This window comes from Euprymna scolopes, chromosome 32 (genome assembly GCF_053919585.1).
Source record: "Euprymna scolopes isolate OS-2025 chromosome 32, ASM5391958v1, whole genome shotgun sequence".
NCBI lineage: Eukaryota > Metazoa > Mollusca > Cephalopoda > Sepiida > Sepiolidae > Euprymna > Euprymna scolopes.
Genome location: NC_136513.1, coordinates 18,392,354 through 18,415,155, shown reverse-complemented (window position 1 = coordinate 18,415,155; position 22,802 = coordinate 18,392,354). Strand labels below are relative to the sequence as shown.

Genomic DNA, 22,802 nt, shown 5'->3' with positions numbered 1-22,802 from the left:
TATATAAAATCAAACCATTAAAACCTTTTTCTAAAATACCTAGCACCTGAAGACGCTCAAGCGACCGAAAGAGTTTGAGTAATGGCTGAGTGAGAACACTTCAGTTCACATTGTGCAATCTACCAACCGAAACCAAGAAAATTGCTCGCCGTGTCAAGAAAATACATCCATCCATATCCTTGAGCCCCTGGAGGGGCATAGGCCATTTACAACTTTTGGGTCAAGGAGTTCTTTTTTTCGGGGTGAGAGTACTGGCCCCACTCCCAACCTCCCCAGAAGGTACATACAGCGCCTAACCTTCCCAAATGGTCACCCATCTGGTACTGGCCAGGCTCAATCTTGCTTAACTTCGGTAATCTTCGGTAATGTGTCAACGTGATTGCGCTGTATTGTCGAGAAATATAAGCAACACAATAAAAAGAGAGACATATACACACACGAGATCTCTTCTCTCAGACTGACCGATGTCATCCGTTATACACTGTTAATCATTGTCTGTTTCACCCCCTCCAAATAAAAATGATAATGCAATAATATAACATGTTAAGCGTTCGACCGTATGACCTCGCCAGCGCACAAATGGTTTCCAGTTGACCCCGATAAATTGGAAAATAGGAACTTTAGCAATCATAGCAGGCGTTTCACAGGAATAAATAATAGAAAAAGTACCTGGCCTATGATCACAGTGTAGTATCTGTTATGATGATACACTTTTTAATTTGTCCTTAGTCAATATAGGGGGAACTCTTCTATACTAAGGCGATTTTTATTTTTGCCTACTTCCATAGTGCCCCGTATTGGGGTGCTGGTTTACTCCCACATGAAAAACGACTTTGTGTCATATTTTGCTTTCGTGGGTAATCAAATTAATACTAATGAATAAAGGACCTATATACACACCTGGTGTGTATATAATACCAATAAAAAAAAGGACCCGGTGTATTCCTGTTCCATCTTCCGAACTTCAGATTATTTTTGATTCTTATTTTTTTTAATCTTCATGATTTTCAATTTTCCATTTATAAATTAAATGAATAAAATGTCTTAGTTATTTATGAATGCCCCGATCTCTCTCTCTCTCTCTCTCTCTCTCTCTCTCTCTCTTTCCATTTTCATTTCTCTCTTTATCTATACTGCTTTCTCTTCTCTCTCTCTCTCTCTCTCTCTCTCTCTCTCTCTCTATATATATATATATATATATATATATTTCTTGCTCTCTCTTCTCTTCCCCCCTCTCTCTGTCTTTCGTTCTCGCTGTTTATTTACAGTCGAAAGTAAAAAAACAAAGGACAGAATGAAAAATGAAAAAAAAAATGGGAATCCTTTGGGCTAAGATCGCAGTGTATTATCTGTTCTGATGTTACACTTAAATTAAATTGTTCTTAGTCAATGCAGGAGAAACACTTCTATGTTTTTTTTTTATTTTTCCTACTTTCAGAGTGCCCCATTTTAAAAACGACCTTGTGCCTTATTTTGTTCCCGTGGGGAAACAATTGAATACTAATATTTCATTATAAGAAAAACGGAGTATCACCACCAGTAGCAATATCATTTAATCCGTAGCCAGACAGAGGGAGAAAGAGAGAGAGAGAGAGAGAGAGAGAGAGAGAGAGAGAGAGAGAGAGAGAAAGAGGTAAAGAGTGAGAGAGAGAGACAGACAGAGAGCAGAAAAGATTCTAATTTTGGATATTATCTTTTTATTTATAAAAGTTAATTTATTTTGCAAACATACCTTTTTCCGATTGTGTACATTTCCCTACGCAATAACTCTGTCAATTTTTAGTCTACAGACTCGAAATTTGATATACAGGGTGCTGAGATTTGGGAAAATCTTTCTCGTCGGTTTTCGGCCAAACATTTGACTGTTAAAGGGTCAAAGTTCAACGATTTGACCTTTGAGAACTCTACCAAACTCCTCCGCCAATTTTAGGTCTAAAAACTTGAAATTTTAGATATAGGTTCCTTGGACATGGATATAACTTAATAACTTGATTTGAGCCCAAAACAATAAATATTACGGTGTCATAGTAGGCGTCAAAGTTTTTTTTTGTTTATGTTTCTTCTTCTTGCTCAACATACGCCCAAACACCCGGGCAACGGCGGGCTGAAATTCTAGTATAAATTAAATATGTATTAAATGGATATTGAACGCATTTTTCCGCCTAACTGTAGTGTACTTATACATTGATGAAACCTATTTTTAAATGTTTGGTAAATATTGTGTACCATAACTGTTCATATTTACGAAATGGGCACAAGCAATTGTTTGTAATATTTTGGGGGTGGGTGGGGAATGAACTAGGCTGATGCCATGTTAAATTAAAAGTTCTGATCGTATTATACTCTCTAAAGATACTATTTAAACCTTAGTTCGAATATATATATATATATATATATATATATATATATATATATATATATATATATATATATATATATATATTTCAGTCCATCGCCCTAATCTCTCTCTCTCTCTCTCTCTCTCTCTCTCTCTCTCTCTCTCTCTCTATATATATATATATATATATATATATATATATATATATATATATATATATATATATATATAATATGTATAATATAGATTAGGGCGCTGGACTGAAATACATAAGGTCCAAGGTTCGAATCCTACCAACAGTCAAGCTACGCTGATGAGGAGTAGGGCTCCAAAAGACGCGTGTCCGTAGATTACTGTTTTTTAAAATAATATATATATATATATATATATATATATATATATATAATGTGTGTATTTGTTTGTGTGTTCGTGCGTGTGGTAATAATACAATAATATGATGATGGTTCTATGATAGTGCATCTACTTATAAAATCTCAACATCATGACCTCAGCGAGGTCAATGGAAAACTATTATGTTCTCCCGATGTCATGGGCTCGACCTTAACACGTTCATGAAAACCATGATCATATTTTGATATCATTATTACTCTAGGTTTTAAAATAGTCTATGCTTAATTAACTATACATAATTTACCATACATAATAATAATAATAAATAATAAATAATAATAATAATAATAATAATAATAATAATAATGATAATAATAACAATAATACCTCCTATAAATTGACACTCTGAAAGCATGTATATAAAATATATTGATGTATGTATGCATAAAAAATTATTGACGTATTTATATATAAAATAAATTAATATATATATGTATAAAAATAAATTAATATATGTATATATAAGCATATATAGTGTCTATATATAAAACATATTGTATATATATATATATATATATATATATATATATATATATATATATATATATGCTAATATATTGATGTGTGCATGTATATACAGATATTCGATGTATGCGTATATAATAATATAGTGACACATGTATCAATATATATTGATTTGTGTATATACATAAATGTGTGTATAAATACATTGATATGTGAATATATATACACTGATATGTATATATATATATATATATATATATATATATAGTTGATACGTGTATATAAAATATATTGGAGCACGTAGATATGAAATATATTCATCTGTGTGAATAAAAATGTATTTTGTGTATGTATATATAAAATAGATTGAGGTGTGTATTTATACGCATATATTTGATGTGTGTATACATACAAATATATTTGATGTGTGTATACGTAAAATATATTAAATGTATGTATGTATAAAAAACATATTGATGTATGCATATATAAAATATATTGATATGTTTATATCTTAAAAACATTTATGTGTGTATGTATGAAATATATTGATTTGTGTATATATAAAATATATTGATATGTATACATATATTGTTGCATGTATATATAAAAATATATTGATATATATAAATAAAATATATTGATGAATGCATGTATAAAGTATATTGATGTGTGTATATACAAAAATATATTCATGTGTGTATATATCAAAATATATTGATATGTGTATATATGTTGTTGCATGTATATACAAAATATATTGATGCATGTAAATAAAATATATTAATGTATGTATATATAAAAATATATTGATATATGTATTTATAAAATATATTGATGCATGTATAAATGAATATATATTAATATATATTCATAAATACTTATTTACTTTTAAATATATAGATTTTTAACCTTTTTATTTTATAAGAACCAATCGTTAATCTGTGTTAGGATTAAACTTAGCCCCTTGCATCAAGTGGCTTCACGCTTTGTCTGGGTCGATTTCCATAAAAATATCAGCTGTTGATTTAAATTCACTGGTAGACGAAGCAGTCTATCAGATATTTTATCTATCTGTCTATCTATCTATCTATTCATCTATCTATCTATCTATCTATCTATCTATCTATCTATCTATCTATCTATCTATCCACACACACATACGCGCGCACATGCGCACACACACACGCACGCACACACACACACACACAGATCGGAGCAGTCTTACAGATATTCTATCTATCTATCTATCTATCTATCTATCTATCTATCTATCTATTTATCTCTTTCTCTCTCTCTCTCTTTCTCTCTCTCTGCATATATATATATATATATATATATATATATATATATATATATATATATATATATATAAACAATATTTTACCGATAAGCATTTATATATATATATATATATATATATATATATATATATATAGTTTAATTTAATATAAATGCTTACACGTAAACTATTGTGTGTGTGTGTATATATATATATATATATATATATTAGTTTAACGTAAATGCTTATATGTAAAGATATTGTTTATGTAATTTTAAATATAGTAACAATATTGGGATACTGTACTACAGCGCGTATGTTGGGTAAAGTCGAGTTGGAATGGTTTTTCTGTTTAAGAAGAGCAAACGTTCTTCTTAATGCCGTCTTCGTATCGATACAAAACTACGCACACACGCACGCACACACACACACACACACACGCACGGTTGATTATTTTTAGTAAATGCCTCCGTTGTATAAAGAAAACAGCAACTGTTACGTATGTTACGATATCATAGATGAGAGGTATCTTGTATTTAAATGTAATATTTCGCCGTGGTAAGTCTATCATTGGGAACCGCAATACACACTAACGCGCACTTTATTTGCGCGCAAGCATTTTTACGCGCAATATGACAAGGAAAAAAAATGACGCGCTTTTTACAAAGCGAAAACGAATTTATTTACCCTATTTTAACAGAATAAGTAATACGTAAAAAATAAAAAATAGGAAGGTTTTACTTGTGAATATAAAATAAAGAAATAAATACAGATCGATTAAGCAGCAGTAATTGTTAATTTTAAAGGGGAGGTCATTTCAAATCAAACCAAAATTGGATCGACTTATTTAAAAAGAGCGAACCCTGTTGAATGGTGTTGGCGTATTGTGCTTAATTTAGCGAGTGCATTAAACGTTAACACTCTTACTGAGATTAAAAACGATAAATTAGATAGAAGAAAGGATATAAGTGAAATACATCTGGGAGATATCGGTAATGTTTCAAGATTAAAAGATATCGATCGTTATAGAACGGAGGGAGGGGGGGGATACATTCCGAGGAAAAATAAAACGAGTGCTGATTTTTTTTGTGTGTGTTAGCTTTTTTTTTTTTTTTTTTTTAAATTTAGATTTTTAATACACAAAAAAAAAACGAGAAAAAGGTTCAGTTTACTAATTCCTTACCGTTCTTAGGAAGGAGATGTCATCTTGCTCTCCCCCGCCTGTTTCGGCTGTGTCCGCCATGTCGATGGGCAGGAGGAATCACTGTCTACCAGCGAAGCAACAGAGGCTTTATTATTCTCCGCCTCTTTCGTTCTAGCAGCAGTCCGTTTTCCCCGTCTCTCTCTCTCTCTCTCTCTCTGGTAGTTACTCTCTCCCTCTCTCTTCCTTTCTACCGTTTGGAATTCTGTTACCGTATTGTAGTGATGTTGCTACTAGTCCCGTAGCGGAGGATGAGGCGGCGGTGGAGGTAGTGGCAGCAGTGGTGGTGGTGGTGGTGGTAAATGAGCACGAGCGCTCCACCGGGCGCAGGTACTTCTATCGACTGACGCGCGCTTGCTTTTTTACAGCACCGATGTTGATGATGCTGGAATCACTAGAGTTATGGCAGAAAAGCGCCGGGAGCTGAGCATATAAGAACTACGTTAAAGCCAACAAAACCTACCTTCCCCCTTCGTATTGCTTAAGGTTTTAAGACTACGAAAACAGCACCTGCACGCACTAGCCATACCTCTGCCCTGTTCTACCTGGCTTTACAACGTACTCAACAATTCTTTGAATTGCGTTACTTTTTCTCATTTGTTCGTGTAGCTGGAAAGGTAATAAAAACAAATGTCATTGCAAAAACGTATACGCAATCTCCTGGTCGCTAAGAGAGGCTCTATCTACCGTCTCCACATGAGGGCACGAGATGGCACAAGGCCGGATTTTCAAGGGAGTTATACCAAGGTCCCCGTCCAAAGAGACACCCAGGATTGGAATAAAAATTAAAAAAAAAATACCTCGATCTAGAAAAAGTTAGAAACAAAGTCGTTTTTTTTTTTTTTTTTCAAGCGAGGGATATTCAGCTCCCTCAGCGAGGGATTTTCAGCTCCCTCAGCGAGGGATTTTCAGCTCCAGAAAGGCACATCCTTGATTGAAATAAAAATATTAAAAAAAATGCTTCGATCTAGAAAAAGTTGGCACAAGGTTGGTGTTGAATATCAGGGATATTCAGTTCTCTCAAAAGTCGCACTTTGGATTAGCACAAATAATAACAAATGTTTCGATCTAGGAAAAGTAGGACACACGGTCAATTTTTAATATCAGGATTATCCAGCTCCCCTAAAGGGGGACACCCGGATTTGAATAAAAATAATAACAAATGCCTCGGTCTAGAAAAAGTTAGAGACAAGGTCGGTTTTTAATGTCAGGATTATTCAGTTCCCCTAACGCCCCAGTCTAGAAAAAAAAAAAAAAAAGTCGGTTTTTAAAATCAGGCATATTCATACCCCCCTCTCTAAAGGAACAGCCTAGATTTGTGTTAAAAATATTAAAAAATATTTCGGCCTGGAAAAAGTTAGATGCAAGGTCACTTTTAAAACCACGAGTATTCAACTCCCCTAAAAATGACACTTCGGATTGGAATAAAAATGATAAAACATGTCTATGTCTAGAAAAAGTTAGACAAAAGGTCAGTTTTTAATGTCAGAGATATTCAGTTCATTCAAAAGGTACACCTCGGATTGGAATAAAAATAATAAAAAATATATATACGGCGGGAAAAAGTTGACCCAAGGTCAGTTTTTAATGTCAGGGATATCGAGATATCGATCTTCTCCAAATGGGACGGTCTGAATCGCTACTTAAAAATTCCAAAAATTAAAAAATTACTTTTGTCTAGAAGGATTTCATCTCTCCTGAACAAAATAGTACAAATACTATATTTTGATCCCAGTTAGAAACTCGGAAAGTAAAAACCTGCCCCCCCCCCACCTCTACAAAGTTAGATGCAGGTGTCGTCGTTTTTTAATGTCAGAAATATTCAGTACTCTCCTAAAAGAGACGCTTTTGATTGCACGGGAGCAATAAAACAATGCCCCGACATAGAAAGATTTCTCCCCCCTCTGACCCAAAACAGAACAGATACTCGACTATAATCCCAGTCAGAATGCCTAGAAGTTCTCATTTACTTTCCCTTTTTATGTGGACAAAGTTGGATACAGTTTTTAACATCAGGGATATCCAGATCTACTAAAGGGATTCTATGAATTAGCACAAAAATAATATTTTTTAAATTGCCTTAGTCTAGAAGGATTTCCCCTTATTTGAACGAACAGAAGGTCGGTATTTAATGTAAGGAATATCTAGTATCCCAAAATGGATACTTTGATTTTTTTTTGTGGAAATCGCTCTAGACAAGACATGAATCAACTTGATGTAAAGAGCTAAAAATAAGTAGTACTTCAAGGTCAAAACTTGCCAACAATAAGTGTTAAATGAAATAGATTCTGGCCCCAAAATAGCAATTCTTACATTTTTGTCAGAAACGTTGCTCCTGTAATGTGCGGACTAAAGGGGGGGGGGGAAGTGATAGTTACGAGGTTGCCGAATGTAAACACAATACTCACTTTCTATTCTCCTAAAGACATAAAATAATATATATATATAAAAAAAAAATTAAAATTAGAAAGGTTTAGAAAGATTTCTTCTCATTTGACAGTAGATAGAACAGATACTGCACTTTGATTTCAATTAGAAAACTCACTAGTAAGGGACGCATTGGGGATTGGAAAATATAAAAAGTGTCCAAATCAAGAAGGAGTTATGTCTAATCGAGGACAGTACAGACATTGCACTTTGACAGAAAAAAAAAAATTGTAAATATAAAATAAAATGTTGCAAGTTAGACACAAGGTCATCAAAATTCATATAAAAATGTTCTTTTCATTCTTTCACCACTATTCATCATTTTCATTTCAGCAATCACCACAATACCATATTTACTCTATGGTTTCACATTTAATTACAACATATAACAAAAAAAGTGTTATTAGTTTAAGGTTTTAAATTTATCCGAACGTCGACTTTAGATAAAGAAATGCGTTTATCTCATTTATGATATAAAATGTTTCGAAAATATTTTTAGATGAGGATTGATAATTTGTATTATTTGGATTATTGTTCTCATCTTGGGTGTTATTCTCACAACATTTCGGCCGATGTAACCTCCAATCTTCTTCAAGTATCGCTTGTTTAACTCAGGAATCTGTATTGAATTTTGAAATAAACTCTTTATTTAATCCATGGGATACAGTGTTCTCGCTCCCTCAGCCATGACCAAGTAGAGGTCTTACATAATTCTTGATTGTGCTCTTCGTATCGCCTGTACTAAGGATTGAACCGACAGCCTCCAGAAGACCGTCACCAAAAACTGATTGTATCTTAACACCTTATCCACTGCGCCACAGGTTCATGTTTGTAACGTCCCTTGGATGAAATTAAAGTCGTTCTCTAGATTGTGTGAGACCTGGGTTTCAGTTTTTTGTTAATGTTAATAAACATGAGGCACTGCTGAAGTATAATTATAATTAGGGCTATGGCAAGAGAATATTCTTTTCATGATTTCGACTCTTGAGTATATATCAGTTAATATCTTATGTGTTTTTAGGTAAAGTGATGTGCTTCTCAATTCATTAATTGTGTTTAACAGTATCAAGAGTCAAAACAATGAAAAGAATATTCTCTTGCATAGATCCAGTTATAATTTTAAAAGAAATGTTTAAAGACCAAAATGTTTTGTAACAAAAGGTAATTCGTGGCCTTCGGACCAAGATCAGAGTGTAGTATCAAAGTGTAGTATCTGTTCCGGCAGATACTGCAAGCAAAGACCATATGTGGGGGTAACCCCACATATCAGACCTTGGTCAATGTAGGGGCAACCCTTCATACCAATTGTCACTATCCAGCTCCCATTTCCCACCCATCGGGAGCTGGTCCCCTTCCCCCCTCCCTCTCGCTCCACATTAAAAAACGGCCTTGTGCCTAATTTTCTCAGTGGGGAAGCAAATAAATACAAACCCCACATATAAGACCTTGGTCAATGTAGGGGAAACCCTTCATACCAATTGTCACTATCCGGCTCCCCTACTTTTCAGGGAGTTGGTCCCCATTTCCCTTCCACTCCTCACATTAAAAATCGGCCTTGTGGCTAATTTGCTCGGTGGGGGAGCAAATAAATACTGTGACCTTAGGGTCAAGATCAAAGTGTAGTATCTGATCTTCAGATGCTACACTTCAATTTCTTGTTCTCTGTTAGTGGAGGAGACATCCTTCACAACTGGGACAATATTTATTTTTTGTTCCTTTTCTCCACATTAAAAAACAACCCTGGTGTCTAACTCTACCTCGTGGGGAGGCATTGTAAATAGGGACAAAGTCTTTTATAAACAACATTGCATGTATATACATGAAATTTATAGAACAGCAACATAATGCAGAGATGGATAAACAAAAGCTGAAACAAAAAAGACATTATGGTGGAATAAGCTATGCAGATTCACCTTTTATTAACACAATATATCTATATATAATCTTCTATACTCATATAAATTCGTTTCTCTTTTGTGTGTATTGATATTCATATTAAAAAAACTCTCTTCTATTTATTTAAAAAGAAAATACAATTTTCTTATATATGGGTTTTGGAAATGCATTCACTAGCAAAATATCTAGCTAATTTGCATATTCTTTTCAACATTCATTTTAATAAATTCCCTATTAGTTTTTTCGGTTTTCTAAGTAGATAACTATTACGAGTGATTATATTCATGCAGATATTCTACATGATTTATACTTGCATAATATTTGCTTAAAAAGTTTACAGTAAACAAAAAATTGTTTCCATATATATTTATGTATACGTTTATATTTTTGTTAAACAAATCTATCTATCTATCTATCTATCTATCTATCTATCTATCTATCTATCTATAAAAGTGAATGTGTCTGTGTGTCTGTGTGTGTGTGTGTGTGTATCTGTCTGCCTGTGTGTGCCTGTGTACAGTTCTCTACGCAATAACTCTGTCAATTTTTAGTCTACAGACTCGAAATTTGATATACAGGGTACTGAGATTTGGGGAAATCGATGTGATCGGGTTTGCGGTCAGAATTTTGGCTGTTATGGGGTCAAAGTTCAACGATTTGACCTTTGAGAACTCCTCCGGCAATTTTGGGTCTAAGCACTTGAAATTTTAGATATAGATTCCTTGGATAACTTGATTTGAGCCAAAAACAATAAATGTTAAGGGGTCATAATAGGGGTCAAATCCAAAAAAAAATGACCGTTTTTTTTCTTTTCTTTTTTTTTTTTTTTCAGCTTACACTTCCAAACACCCGGGCGACGCCGGGCCGAAATGCTAGTCTATATATCTATAAAAGTGAAAGTGTCTGTGTGTCTGTGTGTGTGTCTGTGTGTGTACATTTCCCTACGCAATAACTCTGTCAATTTTTAGTCTACAGACTCGAAATTTGATATACAGGGACTGAGATTTGGGAAAATCGATGTGATCGGTTTTCGGCCAGAACGATTTGACCTTTGAGAACTCTACCAAACTCCTCCGACAATTTTCGGTCTAAACACTTGAAATTTTAGATATAGGTTTCTTGGACATGGATCTAACTTAATAACTTGATTTGAGCCCAAAACAATACATGCTAAGGGATCAAAATAGGGGTCAAAGTTAAAAAAATTGACAGCTTTGTTTTTTTTGCTCAACATACACCTCCAAATACCCGGGCAACGCCGGGCACCTATGCTAGTATATCTACAAAAGTGAACGTTTCTGTGTATCTGTCTGTCTGCGTACCTGTTTGTCTGTGTATCTATCTGTGTGTCTGTGTGTGTATATTTCCCTACGCAATAACTCTGTCAATTTTAAGTCTACAGATTCGAAATTTGATATACAGAGTACTGAGATTTGGGAAAATCGATGTGGTCAGTTTCCGGACAGAAATTTTACGATTAAGGGGCCAAAGTTCAACGATTTGACCTTTGAGAACTATACCAAACACCTCTGATAATTTGGGGTCTAAACACTTGAAATTTTAGATATAGGTTCCTTGGACATTAATCTAACTTAATAACTTTGATTTGAGCCCAAAACAATAAATTTTAAGGGGTCATAATAGGGGTCAAAGTTAAAAAATTGACTTTTTTTTTTGCTCAGCATACACCTCCAAACACCTGGGCAACGCCGGCCACCCATGCTAGTCTATCTATATATCTGTAAAAGTGAAAATGTGTGTGTGTGTGTGTATGTGAGTTTATATTTCCCTACCAAATAACTCTGTCAATTTTCGGTCGAGATACTCGAGATTTGACATAAGGAGTATTGATATTTGGGAAAATCTTTTTAATTGGTTTTCGGCCAGAAATTTGGCGGTCTATGGGTCAAAGTTCATCGATTTTACCTTTGAAAACTCTATCAAACTCCTCCGCCAATTTTGGGTCTAAACACTTTGAATTTTAAAAATAGGTTACTTGGGCATGGATCAAACTTTATAATTTGATTTCAGCCCAAAAATATAAATGTTAAGGGGTCAAAATTAAAGTCGTCCTCTAGATTATGTTTCAGTTTTTTTTTTTTTTTTTTTTTTTATAAACATGAGGTACTGCTGAAGTATAGTTATAATTTAAAAAGAAATGTTTAAAAACCAACTCCTAAAATGTTTTATAGCAAAAAGGTCATTAAACTAAAGAAAAACAAAGTCTTTTATAAACAACAGTACTTGTATAAAAAGCAGATTTAAATTTATGATCCTGGATATGACCTTAAACTATATCCAGTGGTGATGCCCCAGCTTGCGGGCTTTGGGGAGTGTGGAGTCATCCTTTAATTGCCATTGCTCCCAGGTTCACTTTGACCCGGAGTGGTAGTACCTGTTAGGGTCCCAACTATGGGTTAAATAAAAACCGACTTGAAAAAAAAAATTCTATTGAAAAATTTTCTTCAAAATAACTGTATTCGGCATTATTTAAACCTGAAAAGGGTTGATATGCCGTAAAACAAAAACAACCAAACCAAACCTTTAAATTTATAGAAGGCAACACAAGGCAGAGGTGTAATGGATAAACACACGCTGAAACAAATAAAGACATTATAGTGGAATAAGCTATGCAAATTCACCTTTTATTAATAAAAAATATATATATATATCTATACTCCTATAAATTTGGGATTTTGTGTATTGATATCCATATTAAAAACCGTTTTTTCTATTGGTTATTATTTGCTTCCCCATAGACGCAAAATGTGACACAAGGTCGTGTTTAATGTGGGTGAAAACCAGCTCCTCAAAAGAAAGGTAAAAGAGGTGCACTTTGGCAGTGACCAAAAATAATAATTGTCTCAGGATGAAGGTTTTTTTTTTTTTTTTTTTTTTTTTACACAGTGATCACCACTTATCAAGGCCCGGAAGCCACTCAGGGATAAGGGTTATTGCAAGTACATTAAGTTAGTGAGGAGATTTTATGAAGTGTTTAATTAGGGGGGGCGGTTCATTAGGAATTTGTTAACATTAGACTTGAAGACATCCAAGTTGTAGTCCGGAGGGAAGCAGGCAGACGGAACAGAGTTCCACAGGCGTGCAGTTCTAAGAAAGAAACTTTGCTCATGAAATCCGCGTTTTGATTTAGGCACAGATATAGAGTGGGGAAAATTTTTCACAGTGGATTCAGCTAGACGGGTGTTTTTCGTGAAAGATTGGCGAGGGGGGACCAGGGATTGGAGTTCAGACGAGCACCTGCCATGAAAATAACGATAAAACAAGGATAGGCTCGCAACGTCTCTTCTGTGGGAGAGGGGTTGCAGGGTAGAGAAAAGGGTTTCCCCTACATTAACCAAGGATCAATTAACTTAAGTTTAATGAAGCATCAGACCAGATACTACACTTTGTTTGATTCCGACCCGAAGGCCAAGGTCCTTTGTCCAAGAACAAATTAACTTAATTGTAGCATCAGATATTACACTTTGATCCAGGCCCGAAGGCCAAAGTTCTTTGTCTATTTATTTAGGTATTTATTTGTTTACCCACGAAAGCAAATGTGACACAAGATCGTTTTTAATATGGAGGGGGGGGAGGGAATCCAGCTCCCCTAAAACAAGTGGAAAAAATGGGTCACTTTGACACTATCCCCAAAAATAGTAATTGTCTCAGTATGAAGGGTCCTCCTCTATTAACCAATGACCAATTAACTTAAGTGTAGCATTAGAACAGATACTACACTTTGAGATATTAAATCTTTTATTCAGACTAAAAATACAATGTAAGTTCAACATGAACAAAAAACTTAGGCACAAGGCCAACTCAAAAGGGGGAAAATTTTTTAATTTTTTTATTTATTACATTTTCACCACAAACAAGGCACATTGCCACTTTGATGTAGGGGGCTACTATCAGGGACATAAGCTACAGGGGTACTATGTGGGGAGATGGGCAGCAAGATGTCGGTTCACGTTACACTTGAACTTCTGCATGTCAGTACAGTTCAGGAAGCAGGAACCCGGAAGGGAATTCCAAAGTCTAGTGGTTCTGGGGAAGAAACTACTGGAGTAGAAGGCTCTCTTACATCTAGGGATTTCAACTGTGAAGGGGTGGGATTTTGCTGCTTGTCGGGTTTATCGGGAGTATTTATGTCAAGGGGGTACAAGTGCTTGCAGTTCGTCGGCGCATTCACCATTAAAGTACTTGTAGAACAGGCAGAGAGACTAGTAGCAGATGCACCAGCCCAAGACAAGATCAGTAGTTGAAATGAACGAAATATTAAAAATGATTAACATATCACCTGAGTGAGGTCCTAATGACTGTGAGGATTATCTTAGCCGTGACGCTGGCAGAAGCTGTCACAAAGCTAGCAGAGTCTCGCTCCTAGACAAGGTTCAAAAGAAAGTCGCCAATCTGATAGGCCCCGAACTGGCATCTAAGCTTCAGCCTCTGTCCCATCGACGAAATGTTGCATCCCTCTGCCTGTTCTACAAGTATTTTAATGGTGAATTCTCTGGCGAACTGCAGACACCTGTGCCCCCATGATGTAGACACCCTCGACAAACCCGACAGGCAGCTAAATCCCACGCCACACAGTAGCGATCCCTAGATGTAAAAGATCTTTCTACTCCAGTAGTTTCTTCCCCAGAACCGCTAGACTCTGGAATTCCATTCCAGGTCCCTGCTTCCCCAACTGTACTGACATGCAGAAGTTCAAGTGTAACGTGAACCGACATCTTGCTGCACAAATCACAGCATAGTACCCCAGTAGTTGTTGGCACTGATAGTAGCCCCCTACATTAAAGTGGCAATTTGCCTTGTTTGGGATGAAAATGTAATAATAATAAAATATATATATATATATATATATATATATATATATATATATATATATATATATATATATATATATATTAGTCCTCGTGCGAAAGAGCAGGACACAAAATGTTTTAAATAATAATAATAATAATAATAATAATAATAGAATAACAATAACAAAGGCTTTCGCTGGTGAGGACTACTGTTGAGCGTAACCAGTTATACAGATCTTTTTAAATTTTCATCTCTGTTTTTCTCGTTATCTACTGAATAGTTTTAATGAAACCTATATGAAATATGTTCCTTATTAAATTGTAAAGATTTTCTATTCTGAAAGAAGTTTTAAAAAATTTAATCTAAAAAAGTTATTTTAAAGATTTTGTTAAAAAAATTCAGATTTTCTCATTATTCAGACATGTATGACAAAGAGGGAGTTGCAAAAAAGAGTTGCGGTGTGAGGAGAAATACAAACTGAAACTGAGAATATTCAGACCTGTAATAATACAAAGAGGGGGTTGCAAAAATGAGTTGAGGTGTGAGGAGAAATACAAACTGAAATAGAGAGTAGGAGAGTTTTTATAAATACATGCAAAACCACATTCATTTTTTTAAAATCCAAATTAATTAAATAAAATATAATCTTAAAAAGATACGATACAAGTTAGAAAAGCATTTCATCCAAGGCATTAAAATTGTTAAATAAAATGTTTTTACTATAGGCTTTAAAAATAAAGGTACAAGATTCAATTTGAAATTTATTTATCTTCAAAGTGCACTTTTATACATTTTACAAAGTAAGGTATTAAATTTGAAGATAAATAAATTTACAATTGAATCTAGTACCTTTATTTTTAAAGCTTATAGTAAAAACATTTTGTTTAACAATTTTCATGGCGTGGATGAAATGCTTTTCTAACTTGCATATATATATATATATATATATATATATATTTATGTATATATATATTTATGTATGTATGTATGTATATATATATATATATATATATATATATATATATGTATATAGTAATTTATAAAATATATATGGCGATTAAGCTACACTGAATATTCTGTGTTTCATCCAACTATAGGATTCGTCAGAATATTCAGTGTAGCTTAATTGCCACATATATTTTATAAATTACTAACTAGCTCTACCTACGTATTGAGCACTTTTGAAGTAAATACTTAAAGTTTACGCATAAATCTATACTTTCGTATATTAAATTTATGTGAATAAATGAAGTAGTTATATATATATATATATTTATGCATATATATATTTATGTATGTATGTATATATATATATGTATATATATATTTATGTATATATATATTTATATATATATATACATACATAAATATATATATACATATATATATTATATATATATTATATATATATATACAAGTATTTCTGTGTACTAAAACGTTTTTATCCTAAATTCTACACAATTATACAGAATGCAGAAAATATGCAAAAAAAAAAACGTTAAAAAAAAAATGATTCACATGCCATTACCGAGAATCGAAACAAAAACGTTTAGCTTACGGTTTACTTTTTCCTTTGACACTAATGCCTGATCTATGAAGACATGTTTGCTGCAAGGCTAAAAATTAAAACATGAACCAATAGCTATGACGTCACACATGCATATTCGTAATGCTGTCCTTCACCCTTCACCTGGCAAATCCCATTTTTTTAATTTTCACACTTTTACACCGATTTTCCGCAACTAAATCCCAAATATAAAGTTTTGCATTGGTTCGAATACCCTATATATTAAGTTTTATGTCTGTAAACCAAAAACTGGCAAAGGAGTTTGGCAGGCAGTTTTTTTAAACAAATATATATACACATATACGAATGTATATAGAAAGAGGTTTGTGTTTACTATAAGCTTTTTATACAAATTTTACGCTAGTATAAATCATGTAGAATATCTGCATGAATGTAATTACATGTAATAGTTAACTAAAGCTCAACATCGCATAAGAAAATCGAAAAAAACTAATAATTAATTAAAATGAATGTTTAAAAGAATATACAAATTATCTAGGTCTTTTGCTAGTGAATGCAATTCTATATAACAAAGTTGTATTTTTTTTTAAATAACTAGAAAATTGCTTTTTAATATGAATAACAATACACACAAAAAAAAAAAAAAAAGGAGCATAGATACATATACAAGGTGTCCACAAAGTCTGGCTACATAATCTCTACCCTGCAACCTCTCTCCCACATAAGAGACGTTGCGAGCCTATCCTTGTTTTATCGTTATTGCCATGGCAGGTGCTCGTCCGAACTCCAATCTCTGGTCCCCCCTCACCAATCTTTCACGAAAAACACCCGTCTAGCCGAATCCACTGTGAAAAATTTCTCCCACTCTTTATCTGTGCCTAAATCAAAACGTGGATTCCATGAACAAAGCTTCTTTCTTAAAACTGCACGCCTGTGAAACTCTGTTCCGTCTGCCTGCTTCCCACCTGACTACAACTTGGATGTGTTCAAGTCCAACGTTAACAAATTCCTAATGAACCACCCCCTTAAGTAAACACTTCATCAAATCTCCACACTAACGTAATGTACTTGCAATAACCCTTATCCCTGAGTGGCTTCCGGGCCTTGATAAGTGGTGACCACTGTGTAAAAAAAAAAAAAAAAAAGAAAAGATCTACACGGTGCCCACAAAATCTGGCTGCATAATGTAGCCAGACTTTGTGGACCCCCTGTATATATATTTAAAATGTTATACATTTATTGTGTTCTTACTTGCATTAGTATGGTCAAGTGAAGGATCTCTATTGTAATATTTCAAGAAATTACTCATCATCAAATATGGGTTTGATTTTAAATGTTTATATTATGTTTTTTTTTTTTTAAATTATCAAATTCTTTAAAATTGGTAATTGATTCATTTGTTTTAAATCTATTATATTTTTTAAGTTTTATAATATAAGATTTGTATTGATACCCAATGTTATTTATTTATTTTATTTTTAATAATATTATTTACATTGACCTCTTAACAAAATATGTATTTATTTAAGTGAGCTACACTGTGGGATGTAGGTTGCCGAAAGTTTAAATTAGTGTTACAGCGAAGGAAGTAGCAAAGTAAGAAAGTTTGGTTGGCTACTGAAAGTCTTCTTATTTACATTTTTTATCGCATTTTTACCCCAAAAACACACGGTGCCACTTTGATGTAGGGGGCTACTATCTGGGACATAATTTGCAGAAATACTACGTAGGAAGTTGAGCAAAAAGATGTCTTTACAATAGAACTTCTGCATGTCAGTTCAGACAGAGAAACAGGAACCAGGAAGGGAATTCCAAAGTGTAGCAGTCCAAGGGAAGAAAAGGGAAAGTAGAAGACTTTCTGGCATCTAGGGATCTCTACTGTGTAGGGTTGGGATTTTGTTGATTGTTGGGTTTGTTGAAAGTATTTACGTTGAGGGGGGTACAAATGTTTGCAGTTTGTTGGAGCGCCTACCATTAAAATATTAGTAAAACAGGCAGAGGAATGCAACATTTTGTCGATGGGACAGAGGTTAAAGCCTAGTTGACAGTGTGGGACCTATTAGGTTGGTGACTCTCTTTTGAATCCTGTCTAAGAGTGAGAGACTATGAGCATATGCACCAGCCCAAATGTGGCAACAGTACCCATACAAGGTCATCAAGGGCGAATGATGGCCTTGTGGAGGTACAGGATATACTCAGGTGTAAGTAACTTTCTAGCACAGTAAAGAGAATTCACTTTCTTTGCAGCAGCCTTAGCAATGCCCTCAATGTATTCGTCCCAATTCATGTTCTCTGTGAGCCGAGGAGTTTGAATGAAGTACTTTCTGGTAATTTATCATTAGCCATGGCTATCAGTGATTAAGAAGGTATCTTGTAATTATTAAAGTAAAGAATCTTAGTCTTGGCAGCATTAAACGTTACCATCAATTTATGTCCCTAGTATACCACAAAGTAAAGGTTTTCTTCTAGGGTTTCTACAATACAATACAATGCCTTGGATATGTGTTCATTTGCTTTCCCCTCGTGTCTGTTATAGAGCGTGGTGTCGTCAGCAAAAATACCCATTTCAAAGACAATTTTATCAGGGAAGTCATTTATGAATATCAGGAATAATAAAAGTCCAAGGATCGATCCCTGAAGCACACCCGCATTTATATCATATTGTTTTGACGTGCGACCATCAAGGACCACCTGGATTCTTCTCTTATTTAAGAAGGATTTAATTATGTGAAGTATTCGTCCAGTCTTTAAATGAAAGTAATTTTGCTTGAAGGCAGGAAAGAGGACATCTTTCTTTGTAGGCACAAGGAAGCTCTCTATCTGACCTGCAAATCCTAAAGTGTCTTGAAGTAGTCATTCTCGGTTGAAATTAATAGTAATGATGGGACGATTCCAATATTTTTCCTGATTACAATGCAATTGGTTCTGTTTTAAATTTCTGATTCTCTTACAATTACTGATTCTTTTAAAATCTTTAAATATTTAGCAATAGAGTTGTTTATATTTTAGAGGCAGGGGGGATAGGACTGCCGTAAATAGCTGGATAAAATGACATATATTTTCAGAAACGTAAAAATACACTTGTGGGTAGAAGCAATTTATAAATTTTAGTTTTGCTCGTAGTTCAAAAGGGATATTTATTATTTTATCATTAGTAACAATGGAAAATTAAGTTTTAAACTATTTTAGTCAGTGCAACTTCAAATAATATAATGTTGTTTCTTTTCCAATCCCTATTGTGACCGAAATGGTTATTACAGATGTTCGTTTTGACGAGGACCAGAGACGTTTGCAAAGTTGTTTACGATTGGAATGTGTAAGTGTCTTATTCAACTCTTAATATGTTCGGCAATGGTCTAAGATTCCGTTTCATGTCCGCTAAAGTGAGTTCTGAGCTTATTCTACTCTCATTGTCATCGTATATCACCTTCTAAAGCAGGGTAATAACTTCGTTGTTCTCTTAAACTGTTAGGGAGAGATCCGGGCGATCAAAGAACAATAAGTCAATCCCAGGAAAGGTGACCTATAATAGTGTTATGGAGCATATCCGGGCAAACAAAAGAACACAATGGGAAATCCCAGGATTTAAAATGACCTGTATCCATGAAGTAAGTATGGCACAATGACGTTGACACACCGGTTCTCGCCAGATCACTGAAGTTAAGCAACGTTGAGCCTGGCCAGTATCAGATGGGTGACCATTTGTGAAGGCTAGACGCTGCATGTACCTTCTAGGAAGGTTGGGCTTGGGACCAGCACCCTCACCCTGTAAAAAGAACTCCTCGCTACAAAACATCTACAAAAAGTTGTAGATGGCCTATGCCCCATCCAGGGGCTTAAGGGCTATGGATGGATGGATATCCATGACGTCAATCAGCCTGAAAAGCTAACCGATATTAAATGGGTTAGACGAAAACCAGCAAAAAAGTGCAATAAACAAAAGCTAGGAAAAATAAGGTTAACAGATCAATCAACATGAACTATGACCCAGAGAGTTGCAAACGATAAACAAGCTGGTGAGAAAAAAGTCAACAGGTCAAAGTGATATAAAAAAAAAAGGGCAGAGAGAAAACAGTGGCGAGAGACACAAAGCGAAAATACAGGTTGACATCTAGTTCTGCGACCCAGCCTCGTCTCTAACCTTCACCCGCGATGATGATAGTTATCATTGTTACTTTTGAAGTGTAAATTTTAAATAACCCAAATCTGTATTATAAACAATAAGCGTCTCGTATTCATTTTAAAACGAAATAACTGCCCGTTTATGCAACCAAGACGATCATAGACATTCATAATATGTAACAAAACGTCGTCACTGTGACTTAATTCGTTCTGACAATTATGCTCATTGCCTCTATTCACTTTAAATTTGTAACCATTTAGTCATTTAATTCCTTATTATCGTCTGACAAGATGTCGCAATCATCATGCATGTACAAAGTAAGTTATGAAAATATATATGGTAATTAAGCTACAAAGAATATTCCGCGTTTCATCCTCGTGAGAATTCGCCACAAACACAAAATATTCTGTGTAGCTTAATTGCCATATATATTTTCATAACTTACTACCTAGCTTTACCTGTGTATTGAGCACTGTTGAAGTAAATGCTGAAAATTTATGCATAAAATTATATCTTGGTGTATTAATTTATGTGATTAAATGAAGTAGTCATATATATATTTAAAAGACCTTGATGGGACCATGACTATCACCTACACCGAGACAATACTACTAAAATGGAGGTCCGACATTAAAAAATTTCTCAAGGACCAGGCTGTTATCCCATGCATGAGGGAATGGTGGGAAGAGTACATCACCAGAAGTCTCTCTCTGGGCCATTCTCCATCAATAGTATGCTGAAACAAGGTTGTGTCCTGGCTCCAACGTGCTTCTCACTCTACACGGCAGCAATGCTAATGAGATACCACCAGACATGCCGTCGACCATTTTTGCATGAATGGGGGGATTTTCAACCTAGCATGACTCCGTGCTAGAATTAAGACCTCCACATGCTTAGTGTGAGAGATACAGTATGCTGACGACAGCACCATCCGAGGTCAGACTGCACAGGACCTTCAATCACCAGCAGATGCATACAATGCAGCCTACAAACTTTTTGTGATGCAGGTCAATACAGAAAAGACCAAACTACTAGTCCAACACCCACCTGAACTCCTGCTACCTAATACCAACACTATCATAAATGACCAATCACTAGAGGAAGTTGACCAGTTTCCTTACCTAGGACGCATCATAACATCCACTCCCACATGCACGAAAGATGTGGAAAACAGGATCAGAGCAGTCTACTCTGCCTTTAGTCGCCTCAACAGCCATGTATTTAACAACCACACACTGAAATTGGCCACTAAAATCATGGTCTTCAAGGCAGTAGTACTCTCCCCCTCTTATTTATATTTTTGAAACATGGACATTGCACAGAAGCGATACAAAAAACCTGGAATGCTTCCAGCAACACAAGCTGAGGCAAATTTTGCATATCACCAGGGACTTAGAAGTACTGGACAGGACTAAAATGACCAACGTTGAGGCAACCATCATTCACCATCGCCTCTGTGGGCAGGCCACATCAGTAGAATGGATTCTTCCAGGCTGTCAAAAAAAATACTTTATGGTGAGCTTGCTATAAAAACCAGTTAAAGCGCACCCTGGCATCGAACCTTCCTCAGGGGAACAGGCTGCCGGGGACTGGACAAAATGGAGGAGTCTGGCATGCAAAGATGCCATGGACTTTGAGGAGAAAAGAAGACATGGGGCAACATCGGTTTTTGACCGAAAATTTGGCTGCCAAGGGGTTAAAGTTCAAGAGATTTGACATTTACGGTCTCTAGCAAACTATTCAGCCAATTTTGGATTTAAACATTTGAAATTTTACATAAAGGGTATTCAGACATGCAACAAGTTTTTGAATCAGTTTTCGGGCTAAAATTTGGCTGCCAAGAGGTCAAAGTTGAAAGAGTTGACCTTTGCAAACTACCAAACTTCTCCGCCAATTTTGGGTCTAAACACTTGAAATTTTGGATGTAGGTTACCTGGACATGAATCAAACTTTTTAATATATATATATATGCACATGAAGTTATGAACAGTACATAGGGCACGAACAAAGCCGCACTTAACTGCTATTATATATATATATATATATATATATATATATATATATATAGTTGGAATAAATAATTCGAATACATCCTGTATACAAAGACTCAACACTAGAGGGTGGAACATGCCATAATAATAAATTCAAGACAAAATAAAATATAGGTATATATAGATTTATATGCCATTTCAATAATGAAAAACATATAAAGCCGTTCCATATAAGTTATCAAATTTACCAAATTTTCTTTACTAATGATTACTATATTGTCCAATTTCTACTGTACACTCTTTAACCCTTATCCTTGAGTGGCCTCTT

At 34.6% G+C, this 22,802-nt stretch overlaps 1 protein-coding gene across 15 annotated transcripts in view; it reads right to left on the bottom strand.

Moving 5' to 3' along the window:
- LOC145256229 (ryanodine receptor-like) overlaps positions 1–22,802 on the bottom strand; it is a 936,895-nt gene that overhangs the window by 842,041 nt on the left and 72,052 nt on the right. For 9 of the 15 annotated variants that reach the window (XM_080114856.1, XM_080114854.1, XM_080114857.1 and 6 more), the window contains exon 1: positions 5,680–6,104. The exons of 2 other annotated variants lie outside the window; for them this stretch is intronic. In XM_080114856.1, coding sequence (XP_079970982.1) covers positions 5,680–5,739 — 60 coding nt within the window. In that variant the 5' untranslated portion in view covers positions 5,740–6,104. Of the gene's footprint in view, positions 1–5,679; positions 6,129–22,802 lie in introns of those variants that run through there. 4 more of the 15 variants (XM_080114859.1, XM_080114872.1, XM_080114871.1 and 1 more) reach the window with 1 other exon arrangement.